At 38.7% G+C, this 22,688-nt stretch overlaps 1 protein-coding gene across 1 annotated transcript in view; it reads left to right on the forward strand.

Annotated features, from left to right (window-relative positions):
- Positions 1-5,070: 5,070 nt before the first annotated feature.
- Positions 5,071-22,688, forward strand: part of phf21b (PHD finger protein 21B) — a 57,637-nt gene continuing 40,019 nt past the window's right edge. The window contains exon 1 of the mRNA XM_081364503.1: positions 5,071-5,480. Within this exon, the coding sequence (XP_081220629.1) occupies positions 5,427-5,480 (54 nt within the window). The 5' untranslated portion in view covers positions 5,071-5,426. The remainder of the gene's footprint in view (positions 5,481-22,688) is intronic.

The following is a 22,688-nucleotide window of genomic DNA, read 5'->3' on the forward strand; positions in this document are numbered from 1 at the left end:
CTATCATACGCAATGCAGCGCCAGGCGCAACGCAAGTGTTTTTCTAGTTTAAGCCCGACGCAGTTATCATTTTCACGTCCTGCGACACGTTATTTAAATAGCAAATGCATTTGCGCTTATTTGTGTGCCCATGGGCTGCTGGTCTGAAAACAAAGGTGTTGATGCTTTGCTATTTTGAGGCAACTGAAATAGACTGCGCCATTGACCAACAAAAACCTGGACCAGCTCTCTCTCTCTCGAGCGTGTTAGTAATGTGCGCCTACAGAAAGTCTAACACGCACGTACACTCTTCTTATTACGTACACAGGGACGCGCAGCAGCACATAAACTAGCCAAAAATTAAAAATAAAAGGATTACAATGTAAAAATTATTATAAATAAATTAAGCTGATCCGTTTCCTCTCTGGAGAAGCATTCAGTCTTTCCGCTTGCAAATTCCACCATGTAAATAGCGAATCCGCCATAGCGCGAGCGCAACTGGCTTTTAAAGGGAATGTGAGATGAGTTTATTGCATGTTACGCTCAAAACACACTCATTATTTATTAAGAGAATAGGGACAACCCTTTTAGACCATGCGCCGGGAGCGCTGACCATTTTTCCCGTCGTTAAACTAGCAAAAGTGGATTCGGACACGCCCTAAGTGCACTTGCGCAATGTGCTTTAGACCATGCGCTTAGATCCTTAAAATAGGGCCCTATAACTCAACAATCGTATGACCCAAGGAATGGAAAATTGGTACAAATCTTCTTTAGTGGACTTCCTAACATATCCTCTAATATATGTAAAAAAAAAACATGGCCACCAGCAGCCAATCCAATTTTAGAAGCTAATATGGCTATATTAATAAATATAAAATCTGAATATCTTGTCAAAATTAATATGTTTACTGAATTTTTGTGAAAATCAGCCACAAAGTGGTGCTATTATAAGCAACTTTACATTTGAGCTTATAACTCCATAACCGTGTGTGGAAGAATCAAAAATCGTATTTCTTCCAAATGCTTGCTTTAAGCAGGAACAATATTTTAAAAAATCTATGATTCTTTTTTCTTTATCCACCACTCTAATTTGTAAAAAAAAAAAAAAAAAAAAAAAAAAACTTTTTCAAAATCCTCCTAGGGTGTTTGTCAGATCTTCAAACTTCTCAAAACATGAAGGCAGTAAAATTAATGCTGTCCACTAGAGGGAGCCACATGATAAGGAATGTTTTTTTTTTTCAATCGGTTTCTATCCCTTTAAATAGAAATTAATTAATAAATTAATTTATCTAGTTCATTTGTATAACTATTGTGTACTAAGAGTATAGTTTAATTTAATTAGTACATAGAAATCTGTTAAATGCTTCATTTATCCTTCCCTCGCGTCCAGTAACAAATCCTTCCCTCGTGGGTCATATATATATATTATTTTATTTTTTTGTCCAGAAATCTTATTTTATTTCATTTTGATAATATTTTTTTTCTATTTTGTAATGCATTTTTTTTGGAGATTTTTTTTTTGGAGATTTTTTATTTTTTTTTATTGTATTTATCTTTTAATTACTATATTTAATCAGTAAATAATAAATAAATAGTAATTTCGTAATTTAAGCACATTCCTCAAATTCTTTCAACTTAAAGGTGGTATCAGTGATTTCAGGCCCAAAAATATTTTTATCACATTCATCTAATCTTTCCTAACGATCTGCTAGCTGCCCGCCCCATAAGCATGCCATCAAAAAAAGCGCATCTTTGTAGGCAGCCTAGGCTCTGAGATCTGCACACAAAAACAAATGGTTTAGCCAAACACTCAAAACCAAAACAAATAGTGTTCCAACCAGTCACTGACAGTGGGAGGGTGTTGTGAGGTTTTGAGCCAGCTTTTTCTTCAGCTCTGACTTCGCGTGCAGCCGTGCACGAGCACAAAACCTCACAACACCCTCCCCCTGTCGGTGATTGGTTGGAACACTATTTGTTTTGGTTTTGAGTGTTTGGCTAAACCATTTGTTTTTGTGTGCAGATCTCAGAGCCTAGGCTGCCTACAGAGACGCGTTTTTTTGACAGCATGCTTATGGGGCGGGCAGCTAGCGGATCGTTAGGAAAGATTAGATGAATGTGATAAAAATATTTTTGGGCCTGAAATCACTGATACCACCTTTAAATTCAAAATAACTCACAATATCATGCATAAATCTTTTAATTCAGCTCAACATATTTTACATTGGGTGCCTTTGCCGACCTCTTGTGGAAAATGTTTTATATAACATGATGTTTCATGACTGTTGCCACTAGATGGCCTTATATCATTATTTGGAGCAAATCAGCTGTTCCGCTAGGCCCTAAAGTCAGTTATTTTTCAGTATGCATTCAGCTACATATGTAGACATTATAAAATATTTTTTTTGTAAAGTTTTAGCATTTTTTATTTAGAATTTGTAGCATTTTTAGGTTTTTCTATGTGTACTGAAGCATTCATCGCATTCCATTCATTTCTAAGGGGGTCAAATTGACCCGCAAGGGAAGGATTTGTTATTTTTTTAAATTTAACCACAAAACTCCTCGAATCCATTTATGGTAATTTATTTTTTTTTTTTTTTTTTTTTTTGGTGGTTCAAGTGTGACAAAAGTCCTAGGGTCTTGGACCCCTCTGATGAACACTCAATTTTTCCAAATTCCTAAAAAAAAATCCGGGGAACCCGATGGAAGAATGAGGGTTAAATTTAATACACCATTTTTCAATTTACCAGACATGATTACAAATATTGCTGTTCGATTAAAATAAAGAAACAATTTTGTGTCTTTATCCAGATACTATATATTATAAAATGTCTATAAAGACACTTCTTTACTGTGTGGTATGAATAATAAAACAAACTCTTATGTGTTAAACTGCAAGCATAAGGATAGAAGGCAACACAAATAAATAATAAAAGTGAAAAGGATAAACAAGGGTTTGAGCAACAAATGATGTCTTCACACTGTCCTGTGACATTCTATGACATGTGAATGTAAAATATGAGTCCCCACATATTATGATCACATGGCACGCCTTTCAGCTTTTAAACAGGGGTATTTTTTTTAACTTCTCTTTTAATCTCACAATAAGAGGAATTGATTTCCTTTAAAAGTCAGTAGCCCTTTTGACACCTGTGTTGCTGTAACCCGTTCAATCAAACTCTAAAAGATTCAAGATGGACTTTGCTATAAAAACCACATCATAAGATGCATTTTAATTAGATTGCTAATGATCCACATGGGCCATTAGTGCTTTGACCATGATGATTGACTTTTACGACCATATTAAAACAAACACCAATGAAATATTTGTCACAACCATTTGAAACGAAAGCAAAACAATGATTAAAATGCTGGACAGTCTCAAAATATCCTCTGTTCAAAATGCTTTTTGACTTCCTTCATAAGCACACACATCAAGCAGAAGAAGGTTTCCAGTCAGTTGTAAGTAAATGCACTGGACTGCCCTTTCTGCATCACATTAACTTCCACATCACATTCCTTCTGTCCTGAAAGCTGATTGGCTCTCATCCCTTCTGTCTGGATGCATATGCCACAGCCGCAACTCCTGATTGGACGGCAGGGCAGAGCAGTGCGTGAGCACGCTGTAAAGCTCCAATGGCATTGTGACTTGTGTTTAGAGGATCGAAGGGGGCGGAGGGCGCACCACTGGGAGGGTGGATGGGGGTTGGGACGAGGACAGGGTGGAGTAAAACCCAACTAGGATCAAAATGATCAGCTGTTAAATGCAAAACACATTAGTATGCATGCTCATTCTATAACTTTTGCTGTAAATGAGTAATAACATTAATACATGGTCAGAGTTTTGCTTCATTATTGGAGCAGCTGAACCAAACTATAGAAGTAAACAGTAGATTTATCTTTAGACGCCAGATTTCATGTAGCAAATTATGTTAGCAACAGAAATATTTGTTGATAAAGGGAAATGTGAGGTAATGCAGCACTACTGACTAATAAAAGCAGAACAGAGGCCCATATTTGCATTTTAATAGCTGGAGGGATTTGTTCATTTACGCGATGTGGGGGTTATACAGAGGTCTGTGAGGGTCTGTGAGGGGGTTGTGTCTATACACCCCCCAAATCATTCATACAGATCACACTTAATCATAATACACACTCTCTTTGGTCTTCTTCATAATCAAATCAGATCATTTTAATTCAGCCACAGTGTTTGATTTACATATCATTTATTGCTAGAATAACATATACATACTAATGCAGAATCTAATAAACTTTGCATTGTGACTATGATTATTTATGAGTATTTCATCATGACAGTACCTTACCAAAATGTCAGATTTTTTCTATTAATTCTAGAAGTTTTCAAACTTTTTTGGTTTAGTTATTTTAAAATGAAAATAGTATATGGCTAAGAAAAAGGTTATGCCGATCAATTCGATGCCTTTGTTTTTCGTCGTCTCCATAGAATAAAATAACAGATAAAAAAAAAAACACACATTTTGCACAATTTGAAACAAATTTTCACTGGGAAATTAATTTCCATTAATTTACCACTAAAACTCAACACTCAAAAAACTCAAAACACAATATCATCCATAATGAACTTTTTTCACTAAATCTGAATATAGGAATACGAAATACGAATCTGTAACTGTCAAAGCCACCTCATAACTGATTTTCTGGAGCTCAGCTTTACAACTTCACAGACTGTCAACATACTCTCAACAGGTAAATGATTTCTTTCTTAAAATGTGTAAAAAAAATAACTTTAAAAATTGTAATAATTTCCTAACAATCATGTCTTTTTCTCTTTTTAGTTTAACAGAACATGTAAGTGTGAGCAGCTCTGTTCAGTTAAGAATACGCATCTTCTCTTATCAAAGCAAGTAACAGAAATATGGAATTTGATCCATATTGTTTGATTTTTATGCCTATAGTTCTGCTGGTGAGGTTTTTGTAGAGAACTGCGGGAGCGCGCATGACTCCATGACTGAGGGAGCGCGTGCACGCGACAGAGGAAGGGAGAGTTCTTCTTTCACTGCTCCATCCGGGAACTTTTCCGAATTAGCATTGACAACCGAAGCGCAACTTTTTCCCCAGGCAAAGTGAAATCACGCCGCGCACTCGGACAAAATATAGTTCCACATTTTTCAACTCAAAGACTTAAAAATAAAGCCGTACGTTACGGGTAGGTCGTTCAGGCGTTTGCCGTGTGGATTACGGAGTGAATTTACGTGACTGCTGGAACCTTTAGGTCGCTTTCTGAGCACTTTTGTTTATACTGGCGTAAAGTGGGTGATGAGTCTTACGGCCAGTAAAGAAGCGAGAACTTGCTGTGCAGCCCGAGTAGTTCTTGCGATTGTTATTGTTGCTTTTAAAATATTTGTATTACGCCACAAATAACGCGGATCGCGTCGAAAGTGGAGGAAAAGTGCTTCTGAAGTCGGAATATGGAGCTACAAGGCCTTCAAGAAGCACTCAAAGTAGAAGTCCAATGTCATCAGGTAAATAAAAATGGCATTTTGTTCAAGCTTTCCTGGGATTCTTACGTGAATAAAACGCTATAAGACGGACATCAGCCGTGTTCGAACGCTTTAATTCGGGTGGAATTCGTAGCCTTTTAGAGTCATACAACGGTAACATTCTTTCGCCTTTATGACGCCATAATCACTTTGAGCGCATATTGTTAAAACGTTCTTTGATGCACTTTCACGCGTGCGGCGTGTTTTTAGCGATTTGCACTAATAATGCGGCGGTTTTGTGTAGCGATCGGGACGAGACTTGAATATTTATGAGGTTCAAACGGACTCGCTGCTCGCCGCTTTGTTCCTCCCTCACATCCTAACTTGAAACACTTTCAACGAAACGCATTTTCGTTGTTTTACTTCGTTTAGAAACTAGTTGCACTGATGAAGCGGGACCCACAGGTAATTCATTTTATTTGAAGCGTTGAAGAATGGGGCATTTACATTGGGGCGAGAAACTTTATCGGCATCACTAGTTCTTACGGACGTTCTCAACGCTTTGTCCTTTACGTGACTTTGCCAAATAACACAAGGGGGGTTTGTGAAGTTCTGGAAACATTTAGGTTGTTTTTGGGGAAGAATCGTGTTGATTAAATGTGTTTAATATTATAACGGTGAGCTTAAGAAACAACTACATTAAAGGCAAAGCAGAATAACTGCTTTAAGTGGAAAAACAAGTAATAATTAATTTAATAGGGATTATATTTTGCCCCATGAATGCATTAAGCGACATTTTGGAAACAAATCCCCCTTTCATACAAGGAAAAACACAATAAAATACTATAAATTAGCTGGGCTCAGTGAAATCATAATAAACAACAACTGCTTTATGTGCACATGAACATCGTCTTGGTTCTTTAGTAAATTGTAGCGTCCATTTTTAGTAGGTCGACATGTTGAGAGTTTGTGAGGGAAAGTTGCTCACTTCCTCGGCCATGTTGCATTAAAACATCGCTGTCCAGTGTGTACTTAACCTCAACGTACTTATTCGATACTTTATCGACAGTCTTCTCGGTGGGTTATATTTCTTGGTCACATGACGACGTGGTAGAATTTGATTCGATCTCTGCAGTTCACTTTCACTTTTTTTTAATAATCGCGACTCAAAAAGCAAGGTCATCAATACTATAGCGTTCCGATAGCAATTATTCATGTGTTCACTGGTAATTCGTCTGCTTGGCCTTGGTTTGTTGGTTTGTTAGACACAAGCTCTCAATCCCTCACTGAATTCGCCTGTCAGAATGACTGAATTTCGAGTCCGTTCGATTGTGAGTTTCAGTTCGTAACGCAGTTTCAGCACCTCGGACAGCGGCGCGCGCCTGCATTTCAACGTGTTTTAAATGTCAAATGTTGCCACTGTGTGAAATGTTTGTTGTGAGGCTTTTTTTGGTGTACCCCAGTTTGATAGTGGAAGCTTCCATTTTGTACTGAAGGGGTGTTGGTTTCTTCCTAACATGGAGCAAAAGTCTGCAGAGTTTCTGGCTGGGGGGAGGGCTCATTCATGGCCATTCTGGAGAGGGGGAAGGGAGGAGAAAACACTAGTCAGCATCACACAAGACACTACACACAAGCCTCTGTAGGCCTTATAACACTCCTTATGAGGTTCTCCTAATTAATAGTGTCTATCACAGTTTAAATGCTTAACAATACTAACTTATTCATGCTTAAGAGTCAAATAATGCAGTAAATACTAGAGGAAAAGCATTCAAATACATGGAAATACATATAATGGGCTACAAGTATGATATATTTGTTATTGTGTGATTAAATCAAAGGATATACAGAATTATAAGGCACTGTGATGTTTCTATAATGCAATAATCATACCCATGAATCGCATTCAGAGATCAAATTCCAGAGGTTTTAAAGTAAGGTGTCATAATTCACCGCTAAATGTAAACCTTTTAAAACATAAAACGTTGCTTTCTCAAGGCATTCTCATGTTTAGGCTTTCATAACCCCAACAAAGGCTGCGACTTTGTAGTACAATTTATAATTTATTTAACAGTTTTTCCCTTTTTACTATTAAAGTCTTTGAGATGTGAATTATAAATGTGTGGTATGTAGAAAATCCAGAATGTTGCAAACCTAACCACCACATTTATAAGCGACTGCTGAGTAAATGCAGTGTGTTTTGTCAGTATTAAAGCTTATTTATGCTAAATGCTGTATTCGTGAGTGTCTAGAAACTAGAAATATGTAACTGAACATGATATTGGACTTTTTTTTTGTCATCTGGGTCTGTACTGACCCATCCTCTTCATATTTCACCCGAACTTTAATTTGAAGGAGGCTTGTAAATGAATGCAGATGATGAGAGGAAGCAAACCCTCCAGTATTTATTAACTGAGAACATCATAATTGTGTGAAGCCTTTGTAAGTATCTTTGTAAGTTCCCCACAGGGCAAATAACTTTTATTCATATATAAATATCTGTCTTAGCTTGTGAGTTTTTAACACATATTATGCGAGAGGGTTTTGTATTGTTGTCTTCTTGCTAGTTGTTGCATCACTGATTCAGAAACACTCATAAACTTGCTGTAAGTCTTGAGCTTTGATTTGCTCAATTTTTGGTCTCTCTCAGGGCTCACAAATCCTTCCTAAACTGATCCCTGTGTGTGTCCCTTATGCACAGTGAAAATGAATTGTGTTGTTTTTGTCTTTTGCAATAGAATAAGGTTTTGCTTCCTGCAAAAATATCCCTGTTTTAGTTAGTTTGCAGTAAAACATTTGCAATGTCTGTTTATTCAGATTCATAGAGATGTGACACACATTTCCATGTGATAAATGAATGGTTCACCCAAAATCTAATTTTATAGAGACAGAAGAAAGTAAATGTTTAAAGGTTGAATAAGTTTGATGCATTAGCACTTGTATCTCTTAGCTTGAAAGCAGTTCAGCGTTCTGTCCAGAGTGATTTTATGTTACTCTGTCCCACAGACTGACAGCAGCTTTAATGTTCATATGTGAAAGCGTTAGGGCTGGATCGACGTGTCGACATAATCGATTGCGTAAATGAGTCGATTTGCGTTGAATGCGTCTAATCGCTGCGCTGTTTATGGTCATCCAATGATGGTGGCTCTGACTCTTGGGCTTGTTGAAAATCAGCTGTTATCACAGAAATATTGAGCCCGATCTAAAGGGCAGGATTTATTTTTAACAGAGACCAAATAAAATGGTGTAAAACTGAAATGGCACAGGCCTATCACAGCAGCACAACTTCTCAGGGTTTTTCTACCTCAAAACAACCAAACGGCAGTGTATGTATTTAGACTATTATAGTACATTTTTTACGCAGCACTAGAATACCGTTGTCAGTCCTATATTTTGTGCTTAAAAGGATAGTTAACCAAAAAATTTGAATTTGCCCATGATTTACTCACCCTCAAGTCATCCTAGGTGTATAAGACATTCTTCTTTCTGATGAATACAGTCTGAGTTATATTAAAAAATACTATATTCCAAGCTTTAGGCCTATAGTGAATTGCTGTTTCTGCAATTCAAAATTTTTTCAAGAAAAATATCCAAATTTAAAACTTTGTAAAGTAAAATAGCTTCCAGCCAAATGAAAATACAAGCGCAACTTATGCGAGTAATGCGACGTACTGCTGATATTTAGGCTATTCCATGACGCACTACGCTACTTCTGATGTCAAAGCAAAAACTGAGTATGTTCGTTTGGCCGGAAGCTAGAATTTTACTTTGTGTTAAATATGAATATTTTTCTTACACAAATGCATCGCTTCGCTTCAGAAGGCCTTTATTAACCCCCCGGGGTCATGTGGAGCACTTTTATGATGGATAGATGCACTTTTATGATGGATAGATGCACTTTTATGGACTTAACAGCCATTCACTGCCATTATAAAGCTTGGAAGAGCCAGGACATTTTTTAATATAACTCCGATTATATTCGTCTGAAAGAAGAATGTCATATACACCTAGGATGACTTGAAGGTGAGTAAATCATGGGCTAATTTTCATTTTTGAGTGAACTAGCTATCCCTTTAATACGGCTGTTTATACAGCATCCGGTTTTATACGAATGCAGTGGGTGCGATGCCGCGAGATGCATGGCTCAAGCGTACTCTCTGCAACCAGTTACAAAGCATTTAACGTAATTGTATTTAATGGATGAACTTACGCCTCGATAGGACTCATTTATTTAATAACTCACTGACAATCACTGTTAAACTTCACCATTTTATTTTTGTTATTGTCGCTATGGTTACTGCTATGGATGGTTAGAATGCTGTTGTGACTTGAGCTGTTTGATCATACGGGTGAATTAACATATCCAACAGCTACTCTAATCTCAAGACTGAATAAAACATTTCAGGTTTCACACTTGTAAGCAGTTGCTGCTGTAAATCCCAAAAAGTGACTGTGAACGCAGCCGTAGTAAACGCCTATACTGCATAAACCTGATCTTTAGTCATAAATATTATCATTAGATAAAAGTTCATACATAGATTAGTTATGTTTATTATTTATTGGTAAATGAACCAACAGATTAATTGACTATTCAGAAAATAAACAATAGATTAACTAGGGAAAATAATCGTTGATTAATCTAAAAAAAAAAAAAAAAAAAAAAAAAATCTTTAGTTTCAGCCCTAAAAAGAATCTGAGTGTAATTTTAAAAATCTATTATGTGCATATTATGTAATAAGACACGAAAGTGTAAATACCAATAACCCATAAAAGAAAATGATCACCATTCACTTCAAACCTTTTCTCTCTTTTCTTCAAACCTTTTCTCTCTTCCATTGAACACGAAGTCGAATGGACACAAATATCATATTTTTCGTATCCGTCTTGTGCTTTACAGTACCCATAGTTTCAAAGCCAAATATGGATTGAAATTGAATTATTGATGTTGTGTGCGTTTGATTTATTCTCATCTGGAACAGGATGTTAAAACTCTGGTACTTTTATGTGAGGTACTTTACTCGAGGAAATCACAAAGCATCAGTTGTGGAGATGTAGTGAGTTCTTCATTTGTTTTCCCGTGCAGTCCTGGCCAGGACGTGAGTTCCTCGTTTTTTGCGTTGTGGTCGGGAAAGCCCTGCTAAATGATCCTGATGTTAATGAAGACACATGTACGGCTCCTCCTGGAGCTGGAGGTTAGTTTGAGAGTGAGATTACTGACCTGCTTTGAAAGAAATAGTTTATCCAAAAATTACAATTCCATAATTGTTTTTCCATATAAAAAGGACAAAAACTATCCATGACTTGTGCACTGTATTTTCGTAGTTTTCGGAAGTCGTATGTTAGCTAATAAACAACACAAATTGAAGTTGTTTTTCACTCTGCATTTCTTAAATCAAAAAATATTGCAGGTTTGAGGTCAAAATCAGTGCCTGACATCAACCTGGCATAGTCTATATTAGGGCTGGGTATTGATACAAATTACTGGCTGGATTATGTTTGCCTAATAAAAGTAAAGTTTACAGGTAATGCCACGAACATGCAACGCCATCACCCTGATCTCACTGAAAATGTTTAATTTACTTAAAATGTTAAATTTAATTCCCAGACTGAAAAACATTTTGTGCTGTTTTCTAACAGTTTGGACTTTAATAAAGAGAGAACTTAACCTGCACTTAACCTTTTCACAGGCATTTTGTTTTCATAGTTAGACATATCATGATGTATCATTATAGGATTGTCTAGCAATATATCGATTATCATAGAATTGCTGTATCGTGTATCGTATTGTATCGTGAGGTTCTTAATAAAATTGACTGAATTTGAAAGCTAATTCAATGTTTCATATCAGAAGTAACAAAGCACAAAGCTTATTGGGAGCCATGCTACAAAGTTTTGTTCATTCATCAACTGAAAACAGCATAGACCGAAAGATCGATTCTTGGGGTTTAAGAATTAGCCTACCATTGTTTTATCAAATAAAAATCGATTAAAATCGAAAAATCTCTATTTTTTTTACCCAACCCTAGTCCATATGATGTATTCAGTCAATTTCAGAGCTTTGGTGGGTCATTTCCCAACAGAAAGCTTTCATAAGGCTTCAAAACACTTGAAATAATAGCATTCGAGCTATGTGGACTGACTGGTGCTTTAATGATGAGATTTATGGTGTTTTACTATTTTATTCTGGTCATAACTGACTATCATTTTATGAAAAGGAGGTTCATGAAGCATCTTCAGTTGTTCTCCTTTTGCATGTTTTTTGTACAGAACATTCAGATATGGAGATGAAAAAAGGCCTTTGGTTAAAACATGGTTTCGATTGCATCACTTCACGGGATATGGAAAATGTTTTTTTTTCTTTTTCTTTTCAGCAGAATATCAAAGTCACTATGTCACAACATCATCTAAACTACACACAATCCATTTTTATCGACAAGATTGATATTTTTGCAAAGTTCAAGTTCAGATTTGATTAGGCAAACTGGTCGTATCCAATGGCAACACAGTCTGATACTAGGACAACTGTGTGAATCATTCATGTTCAGACATGATGTTTGAGCTCAGTGTGTGAGGTTATAAGACCTGTAGGAAAAAGACATGATGGACGGCCAGTTGAAGCTTTTCATTTTAATGATTCTAGCAGTGTTTTTGATCTGTCCTTGTGTCTCATAGCAACACCGTCTGCGGTAAATCATTCATGCGGTTATTTCTGTTGATGTATTTCACTCTATTATTGTGAAACACTTCTAGAGCCATTCATACACAATCACATAAGACATTAAATCATGTAAGTGATTTATGCCTTGCTTTATAATATTTGTGAAGCATTAAAGCCTTTTAGACCAAAGTGATCAAGTTTGTCATCATCTCCATTGTCTTAAAGACCTGAATCTGAAAATCAAGCTTTTAATGTTGTTTATATGTCTATGTGGTGTTTTTAATAATAAGACAAACTATGTGCAAATTCATGTCATCACATTACGTATTGAGTATTTTCTCCTTAAAACTGCAGTGAACCAAAGACAGTCTCAAAAACACGATTTGAAATCGCTGGGTCACAAACTACCTTGTAACCAATCAGATCAATGTGTGATTGACAACGAGTGGATCTCTGAGCTGGTGTGAGTGAGTGGAGGCAGGGCTAGTTTGCATATATTTATCGAACTTACTTAGAATTTACTAAATGAGGCAAGTGTGTAGAGTTACATTCAAGCTATTTAAGGCGTGAAGAATATTTTTTCAAGGAAAAAACTTTTAAAAATGTTATTTTGGTGAACAAAGATGAGTTTTAATGGATAAATTGATTAACTACAAAGGGACTTTAATATTCTTCTTGAGATAGCAGGGCTTCTCAAAGACATGTGATGTGTGTGTCCAGTTGGAAATATCTCCAGATCATATAAATTGAATTTAACTGTATTTTGTTTGATTCACTATTTTTTTAACCTTATTTAATGAGTTTTCTATTTAAATATCATTCCAAAAAAGTTATATACTGTAACAACACATGCCATGCAGCCAGTATGTACTTATATTGTGTCTTGTTAATGTAAATGTCATAATTTGTCATTGTTGAACTTTCTTTTGGAACAAAAAGGGAGATATTTAGTAAAACAACAAAGCTGCTCTTATCCACAACTATTTCCAATTTGTCCAAATTCATACCAATGATTTTTTTGGGAGGATCGGATCCAAGTGGCATTTAATGAGAATGTTCTCTTCCGTTGTAGCTGTTGAATTTCTATAAGGAGGGGGGGGCATTATCAGTGAATAAGGACTTATATTTCTGTCTGTTTGTCACACAAAGCTATCGTATAACATCAGAAGACTTGGAATATAGTGCCCAAGTCATATGGACCATTTTTATGATGTTTCTTTAATCCTTTTTAGAGCTTGACAGATGTGCTCACTAAGACCTGTAGTAAATTTCTCTAGAGTGCATGAGGCCCATTCCGTCACTGAGCGTGACATTTGCTTCAACGCTCTGGCTTTCTGTGCTGTGAGACTAATAAGGTAACGAGATTAGATCACGTTAGATGACCAATAGGATTACTTTGTTTGAACAAGTCAACGTGATGACTCTTGGCCCTGCTCCAAAACCTACTTACAGTGCCTTATAATATTTCGGCCAATTTTAAAGAAAGCATTGTAATGAGCTTGTGAAAAAAGTCTCTTGACGCAATTTTAAATATATTTTTAAAATTTAGTACCAAATAATATATCAATACGAATAGCTAAACTGATCTTATTTCATGCCATACATGTATGTTTGTTATTTCAATGATAATGCTGTCTCAGAAGGCAACTGCCTATAGTATACAGCGAGGCTGTTTAGTATTTTGGAACAGAACCCAACTGTCTGTTTACCACACGAAATTTCCTCAACGAAAAGTCTCAACTTGCTTTACTGGTTTTGATGTTCCGGTCCATTTCCTGCGCTACTTAATATGATGGAATATGATGTCTGAATAGTTTAAATGTGTTTGAGTCAGCATAACTATGGCCAGTGATTGGGAAAAGGTCTTCATTTGATCAATAATTTATTGTTTCACAGATTCTGACTATCAGAAATATAGTAAGACATGTAATTTGCATGAACCCTGTTTATCTTGTACTTTTTATATATATATATATGATTCGTACTACAGTACGGTGGCAAAGTAGCCTACTGCACAACTTAAACGAAATTTAAAAAGCAAACATAAGTTCACTTCACAACGGAGATAAGCCAAAACACAACGAAATCAAGCCACAACAACTGTAGTAAGTCAACACGGTTGTAAGTGTTGTGGCTTGATTTCGTTGTGTTTTGGCTTATCTCCGTTGTGAAGTGAACTTATGTTTGCTTTTTAAATTTCGTTGTGTTGTGCACTACTGGGCCACCGTACTGCAGGCACCCTAGAAGTATCTTGATCAATAATAAAAGGTATTAGTTTATGAATCAACTAGTAATAATAGTAAGTTATTTGAACTTACAACCGTACAAATATGATCTGTTTTAGGCTAGAAATAAACGTTCATAAATATTTAGGCCTAAATTTAAGATTTATATATTTGAATTGAGTATTCAATTTCAGTCCATTTGGATGACACAATTTTAACCTAAAAAATAGATAAAAAAAATACAGGTGATGGTAAATATAAAGCTGGTTGTTGTGTATTCAAAATGCATTAAAATCTTACCAGTTTTATTTATGTATGACTGACGAAAATGCATCACTTTAAGTTTATGTTAAAACAGTGTTATCCAAATGGATGGAAAGTTTATGTGCAATTCAAATACAGAAATCTAGGCCTCAATGTTTTTGGAGTGTACCCAGCATACCATTTTGTAAGGCTAGAAGTGATTAGCATGCTCTTGTGCTGTGATGTTGTTTTTTTAGTGCACTGTAGTAAAGTCCAGGGGGCGTGTTCTTTCCGTCTTCTAATCTGTACACTCTTCTAGGCCGTCAGTAGTTGATGCATTATTGAGGTACCCTTAAAATACATAAAGACTGTTTAATGATTGATGATATGTGAGGTTTTGTCTTTACGCTTATGTATATTTACGCTCTAGTGTTATTGGGGCGACAGGGCAGGGCTTTAATAGGTCACCAACGGTTGGTACTGTATTCCATGTGTGTGGGTGTTTATTACCACCCAAGTCCTTTTAAATATAAAACAACTGCTTTTGCTGCAATCTGTGAGCTCATTTCCTGCTGAAGCCTGATTCAGCTTTGGAATCATGTCATGAAAAACAGATTTTTCTTGATTATGATCAGATAAAACTGAACACATACTGTTACATTTAGCACTCAAAATTTCCCTTCCAGTCCAAAAAAGAGCCGTTATGAAATGAAAAGCACATATGACTGAATTTGTAGTATTTTACTAGTATTGTACTAAGAATTTTTGATTGTGATGCACCGAGAATTTTTTTTTTTACTGTAACACTTAAACTGAAATTAAAGTTTTCATTTTGATGAAAACAGAAACCGAAAATAACACTTATATAATAATCAATTAGGGCTGTGAAACGATTAATCGCTATTTATCGCATCCGAAATAAAAGTTTGTGTTTACATAATGTATGTGTGTGTACTGTAATTATACATTATAAATACACACACACATGCATGTATATATTTAAAAAATATTTGCATGTATATACTGTATACATTTATATATAATTTATATTATATATATAAATATTTTATATATAAATAACACATTTTTCTTAAATATATACATGCATGTGTGTTTATTTATATACAAAATAATAATAATAATAATAATAATAATAATAATAAACACAGTACACACACACACACACATATATTATGTAAACACAAACTTTTATTTTGGATGCGATTAATCGTTTCACAGCCCTATAATCAATTAATTAATAAAATGTATAATAATCAACTCAAAAAATTGATTTAATTTTAATTGAAATATTTATGTTTCTACTCCAATTTGTTGAAATATAAACATTTAAATGGGGGCTGTAATACAAACTTGTTTTCATAACAGATTTATTCAAGCCTATTAAATAATGAAGACAACAATGAATATATAATATAGTGCATATATCTAGCAAAATGAGTTTTTTTTTTCTGTAGCTGACTAATGAGTTTTCCTGAGGTAAATAGAACATTACTTGACGCCACATTAAAGAGCATCAAAATGACATTTATTGTTTGAATTTTCGTTATAAAATTGACAGAATTTAAAAGATGAGACTTTGTTTTTATAACAAAACTAACAAAGCATAAAACTCATTGCGGTGTTTAGTGAAGTTTTGTTCATGCATCGAAAGAACAAAGCATAGACTAAAAGATCTTGGCTCATCAAATTGAAGGTTGAGTAAAAACAAGAATTCTCCCATTTCACCTAATATTGGGATCGTAGTATGCATGTGTTCCCACCAAACCATAGTGAACATCAAACAACTGTGCCCAAGTAGGAAGGAACAGTGACTTTGACTTTTGACCACCGTACTTATATACTGAGCAGACACTTTCTTTCCATGTCAAGGGTTCAGTAGCATTTATGGGATTGAAACTCAACCTTTATGATGGCGCAGTCATACCTTGGTATTCAAATGCTCAGCTTGTGTCTACAGGAAACTGTTCTTATATAAAAACACAGTTGAATGTGAATGAACAGTAATGAAGGTTAATTTCTGGAGGAAACATGCAGCGTTGCATGGAACAAAGTGTTCAGAGAATTGATTTTGTTCTAGTAAAGTGAAGGCTTGACTGCTGATTCATATTTCACAATTCATGGGAAGTCAAACTAATTAGGCTATAATTCTAAGTAATGCTGCTTTACTGAACTCTCATGACTCAAAAACTCATTTACACAGTTATTCACATGCAGAATCTGTAAGATGTTTATCATTTATTTTTAGAAAGACAGGAATCATAAAAATAGCTGGATATATGTAGATATTTTATCTCTCTTAGTTAATTAAAATGCTTTTAACAGCTTACAGATTTAGCAACTGTATATATGGACTGCATAACTAGAAGCAATAAGGAAAGTCATTTATACGAACCACTGACCTATTTCTGTTATTGGTAGTTACATCACTCATGTAAAGACAGTTTGCTCATGCCTTTACTTGAGGATTTGAACTGATGTTGTCAGAGTGATGTGTAAGTCATATATCTTGTATGAAACACAGCTCAATGAAAGGATCACAACAGGAGGAACAGCAGTTTGTTGCGTTAAAAGCACTGAGCTGGTCTGAATCAATCAGCACTTATATATGTTGTTAGAGAGAATGGTTTAAAGTGTTGAAAAAAAATAATTAAACTGCAGATTTAGATTTAACGCTCTCACTCAGTAAGGGTTTAGCTAGTTTGGGACCAAATTTTAGTTTGTACTTATTGATAAAGCATTTGTTTTATCACCCCCCCCCCCCATTATTTGTGTTAAAATTGAGAAAATGGAAAGAGACCATTTAATTGTCTTCTTTCCATGCTGTTGGAAGGGTACACATTATGTCACATCCAGCGTGTCAGCAATTTTAAGGACAGACAATTTTTGCAATGTTTGGAAAATCATGTGGGACCAGATTTGCACACAAAAAGTGGGACACAGCTAAAAATTACTTTTTTAAATAATTCAATTAACTTTTCTCTGCAATGAATTAAATATTAATTAAACAAATAGTCAAAATGATGACACTGTTGTACGATTGTTCGATACGGTTCAGACCTTTGAGGTGAGACGGGCAAAAATCACACTTTTATGGAGGCGGATACGAACATTTGAAAACTAGGTACTTTTCCTGCTTGGTTCATTTTAACAGTTTATCAAACCTAATGATTCTCACAACAAGAAAAGATGGGATTTTGGGCCTTAAATACTTAAAGTCATGGGACACCAAAGAGTACTGTGTTCGTGTCTCCGGTTATAAATGTCACTATAGATAGAAGCATGTTTTTGTTTATTTGTATGCTTTATCCAGTGTTATCTTGGCATTTCTAGCACATGGTGCTTCAGGATTCATGACAGTCTTCTTTGTAAAGATGTTCTCTTGGCGTCGTTGGCATTCAGCAGCCGGAAGGTGGCATGCTTCATATTCAGCATTCACAGATGAAGCAGCGGAGCTATTAATAGCTTGAGGACAGTTTAAATACACACCGCCCGTCAGGAAAGAGTAGCGAGAGCGCTTGAGTGACTCACTGTAAATAAAGAGAGCCTCATAAGCTCTCAAAGACACTTCACATCTCCTGCCCGCTGATCTAACTTCATTTTTTTATTTAGAACACCTCATGTGGGTTTAAGTGTGACTGAAGACCTTTAACTGGGCAGAATATCTTCATTACAGACACAAAAAAAGTATTCAGATCACAATATAATGGTGGACTTATCCAAACTGGAGTTCAAAACCATGCCATGTGACGCAGGGCCAAAAATAAACCACTTTAAAACAGTACAACTGAAGGGTGACATGATCGTTTTCATTGATCAGCGTTGGTGGAAGTCGGTGTCTCATGTGGATGGTTATCGGACGATTTCTCAGATCCATGGAGAATTCCCAGGAAGCTTTGGAATCTGTAGGGAATCTTTAAACCATGGTAATCTGACCATGTTAACTGTGATGATCAATAGTGACATCAGCTCGACCCATCAGATGCATTTTTCCGCTGAACGGTCAGATGACTACAAACTCCTCCGAGAAAAGTAGCATTAGTTGAAGTACTTTAAATAAGGTGTAGCTTGTGTCTCGGAAAGCTCCAGTTTCACAATCTGTCTTTGTTAGGGTGACAGTAAAACAGAAGAGGACAGAAATAATTGAGGAAAGAGAGGCCGTCCTTGTGCTGTCACTCAAAGACACGGGCAGAACAAAGAGTCACCCATCCTAATGAATGAGACTTTGATTTGTTTTTTTCCTGACAAGGTCATTGAAAGCAAGTGAAAAAAAGCACTACCAGACATAGATGCTGGAAAGAAAACGCCTAAGCAGTCTTTCTTCTGCATTTGTACTCCAAATGCACATTTTCCTGACTTTTATACTGTGCAAAAGCTGCATTTGCGAGATGAACAATGTTCTTGTGTTCACTACAGCGATGTTAAAAGGGATAGTTCACCCAAAAATTGTTTTGTCATCATTAAAGGAATATTCCAGATTCAATACATCTTCAGCCTCCATTGACAGCTACGCAACTACCACTTTGTCTCTTCAAAAAGTTCAAAGAGATCGTAAAACTATTCCATATACATTGAGCGGTTTAGTCCAAACTTTCTTAAGAGACTGGACTGCTTTCTATGATGAACAGATTGAATTTAGGCTTTTATTCACATATAAACTTTGATCAGCGAACATTGACAGAAGCTCAACTGAACCTGCTTGACGTGCGGGAACAAACCTCATTGGTTCTTGCAGAAGCTCAAACTTGCTGCGTATCACGAGAATGAACCTCATTGGTTTTTGCAGAAGCTCAAACTTGCTGCGTATCACGAGAATGAACCTCATTGGTTCTTGGAGAAGCTCAAACGTGCTGCGTAACATGAGAAATAACCTCATTGGTTCTCGCATGTCAAGCGAACATACTTGAGTGAGTTGATGAATGTTTATACATTGTAACGGGGTTTAGATGTTACGGGAAGAAGGAGGCGGGAACCGGCGGACATTCAACAATATCTAATAATAAAATACACAAATACAAAAATAAAAGTAAAAGCCAGCAGCCCCTCACGGACGACTGCTGGCGACAGAAACAAAACATGAACTAAAAATCAGGCCTGTCCTCTCTCGCTCTTCACTGTCGTCGCTCCTCCTTTATGCTTCCGCTCCTCCGTGAGAGATGCGAGACCGGTGCGTCGCGCAGGTGTCGCTCATTTGCAATCACGCCACCGGCCTCGTGCCGTTCTCCCACGGCCCTCGACCTCGTCCTGCTCGCCACATACCCCCATCGCCCCTCGCAGGCCGGGGGGTACCACCGAGGCTGCGCCTACTCCCCCCTCCCCCCCTTCCCGGGGGGACCGATCACGGCGGCTGCGGTACCTGGGGGTATGGACAGACGAGGCGAGAGTACAGGAGACGGAAGCATGAGGAGCGACAGAGGGGAGAGAGGGGAGAGAGGAAAAAAAAAAAAAAAATCTTGATCCGGTTCCCGGACACACTGCCGCTCGGCCCTCAACCAGCTGAGAGACTCACTCGCGGTGCCATGCGATGGTACTGGACATCCGTTGGGGGACGGCTCGACGCTCCTCCGCCTCCTGGCAGACGGCGATGGCTCCTCCTGTCGAGGGCAGCCGGCAGCGAGCCTCCCGTCCCCTGCTCCGCCCCCATCATGGCCGACGGCAACAGGCTCCGGCCCATGGCGAACGGGAGCGACTCCTCCGCTCCCTCGCGGATGGCAGCCATCCCTCCTCGACCCAGGAGGACGGCAGCGAGCTCTCCGTCCCACCTGATCTTCTTTCGATCCAGCACCATCGCCTCGGGCAGCAATCGGCGGCCGACGCTCCCTCGTGCTGCCCGACCTCCTCAGCACCGCGATTCCTCCCAGCAGCGAGGGCTCTCCGACTGCGTGTCCCTCCTTCTTCCCGGGTTTCGGCACCAATGTAACGGGGTTTAGATGTTACGGGAAGAAGGAGGCGGGAACCGGCGGACATTCAACAATATTTAATAATAAAATACACAAATAAAAAAAAAAGTAAAAGCCAGCAACCCCTCACGGACGACTGCTGGCGATAGAAACAAAACATGAACTAAAAATCAGGCCTGTCCTCTCTCGCTCTTCACTGTCGTCGCTCCTCCTTTATGCTTCCGCTCCTCCGTGAGAGATGCGAGACCGGTGCGTCGCGCAGGTGTCGCTCATTTGCAATCACGCCACCGGCCTCGTGCCGTTCTCCCACGGCCCTCGACCTCGTCCTGCTCGCCACATACATGATTAAAATACTAAATTAAATCTGGTCAGCGATTAAATTTATAAAACAAATCTTCAGAAAATTTGGACTAAACCACTCAATTCATATGTATTAGCTTTACGATCTCTTTATGAACTTTTGTAAGCGTTAAAGTGGTAGTTGCGTACCATGTCAGTGGGATTGAAAACTCTCAGATTTCATCAAAAATATCTTCATTTGTGTTTCAAAGACTTACGGGTTTGGAACGACATGAGGGTAAGTAATTAAATGAGAACTCCGGTCAATACAATACAGAGAACAACGACAAAAATCGGTGTTGCCTACACCGAGTTATTCCATTTTTAAAATTTGCACCCTGTTGACTTCAATGGGGCAAGTACTAAACCTGCTTTTAGCCTCTTAACTGTCACGATCCACACACCAAGGAATGGGAGAGAAACAGGTGGATCCAAATACAACACTTTTATTTGTAGGGCAATCCAATTCGTCATCATCCATGCAGGGGTCAAAATCCATGTTAGCAGTCCAATAACAAAATAAACAAACAAGGAACAAAACAAACTCAAACCAGGAAACAGACTTCAAGAAGTGTAAGTGACATACCACAATGACTCCGTGACAAGGACTAAAACAGACAGGGTATTTATAGACAGGTACAAACAATGTGATGAGAAACAGCTGTATGCAATGATGAGTGATAAGGGACAGCTGAGTGCAATGAAAAGACAAGAATCATGGGGAATGTAGTACTAGAGTGTGCTGGACACCGTGAGGAAGGAGGAGATCTAGTGGTGACCCAAGGAACATAAACCAGACACTGTGACATAACCCCCCCTCTACGGAGTGGCTCCCAGACACTCCAAGACAGGACACGGAACAAAACAAGAGTTCAGGAGGGAGGTGGCACGGTGGAGGATCAGGGGGAGGGACGGGGGGCCAGGTCCATGAAGGGAAACAGAAACAGGGGGTAACAGACTCAAAGGGGGCCAGGGTGACACAGACAATACATCAGGGGAACAGGGCGAAGCAAAGAGTCCATCCGGCGGCCAGGGGGGAGACTTTCCCTCGGGCGGCCAGGGCGGAGACAAGTCCATCGGGCGGCCAGGGCGGAGACTTTCCCTTGGGCGGCCAGGGGCGTAGACAACAGTCCATCGGGCGGCCAGGGCGGAGACTTTCCCTCGGGTGGCCAGGGCGGAGACAACAGTCCATCGGGCGGCCAGGGCGGAGACTTTCCATCGGGCGGCCAGGGCGGAGACAACAGTCCATCGGGCGGCCAGGGCGGAGACAACAGTCCATCGGGCGGCCAGGGTGGAGACAACAGTCCATCGGGCGGCCAGGGTGGAGACAACAGTCCATCGGGCGGCCAGGGCGGAGACAACAGTCCATCGGGCGGCCAGGGCGGAGACTTTCCCTCGGGCGGCCACGACTCAGGCACTGGAACTGGCACCACCGGCTCAGGCGCTGGAACTGGCACCACCGGCTCAGGCGCTGGAACTGGCACCACCGGCTCAGGCGCTGGAACTGGCACCACCGGCTCAGGCGCTGGAACTGGCACCACCGGCTCAGGCGCTGGAACTGGCACCACCGGCTCAGGCACTGGAACTGGCACCACCGGCTCAGGCACTGGAACTGGCACCACCGGCTCAGGCACTGGAACTGGCACCACCGGCTCAGGCACTGAAACTGGCACCACCGGCTCAGGCACTGGAACTGGCACCACCGGCTCAGGCACTGGAACTGGCACCACCGGCTCAGGCACTGGAACTGGCACCACCGGCTCAGGCACTGGAACTGGCACCACCGGCTCAGGCACTGGAACTGGCACCACCGGCTCAGGCACTGGAACTGGCACCACCGGCTCAGGCACTGGAACTGGCACCACCGGCT

The sequence above is a fragment of the Scardinius erythrophthalmus genome (genome assembly GCF_964197995.2).
Source record: "Scardinius erythrophthalmus genome assembly, chromosome: 4".
Taxonomy (NCBI): domain Eukaryota; kingdom Metazoa; phylum Chordata; class Actinopteri; order Cypriniformes; family Leuciscidae; genus Scardinius; species Scardinius erythrophthalmus.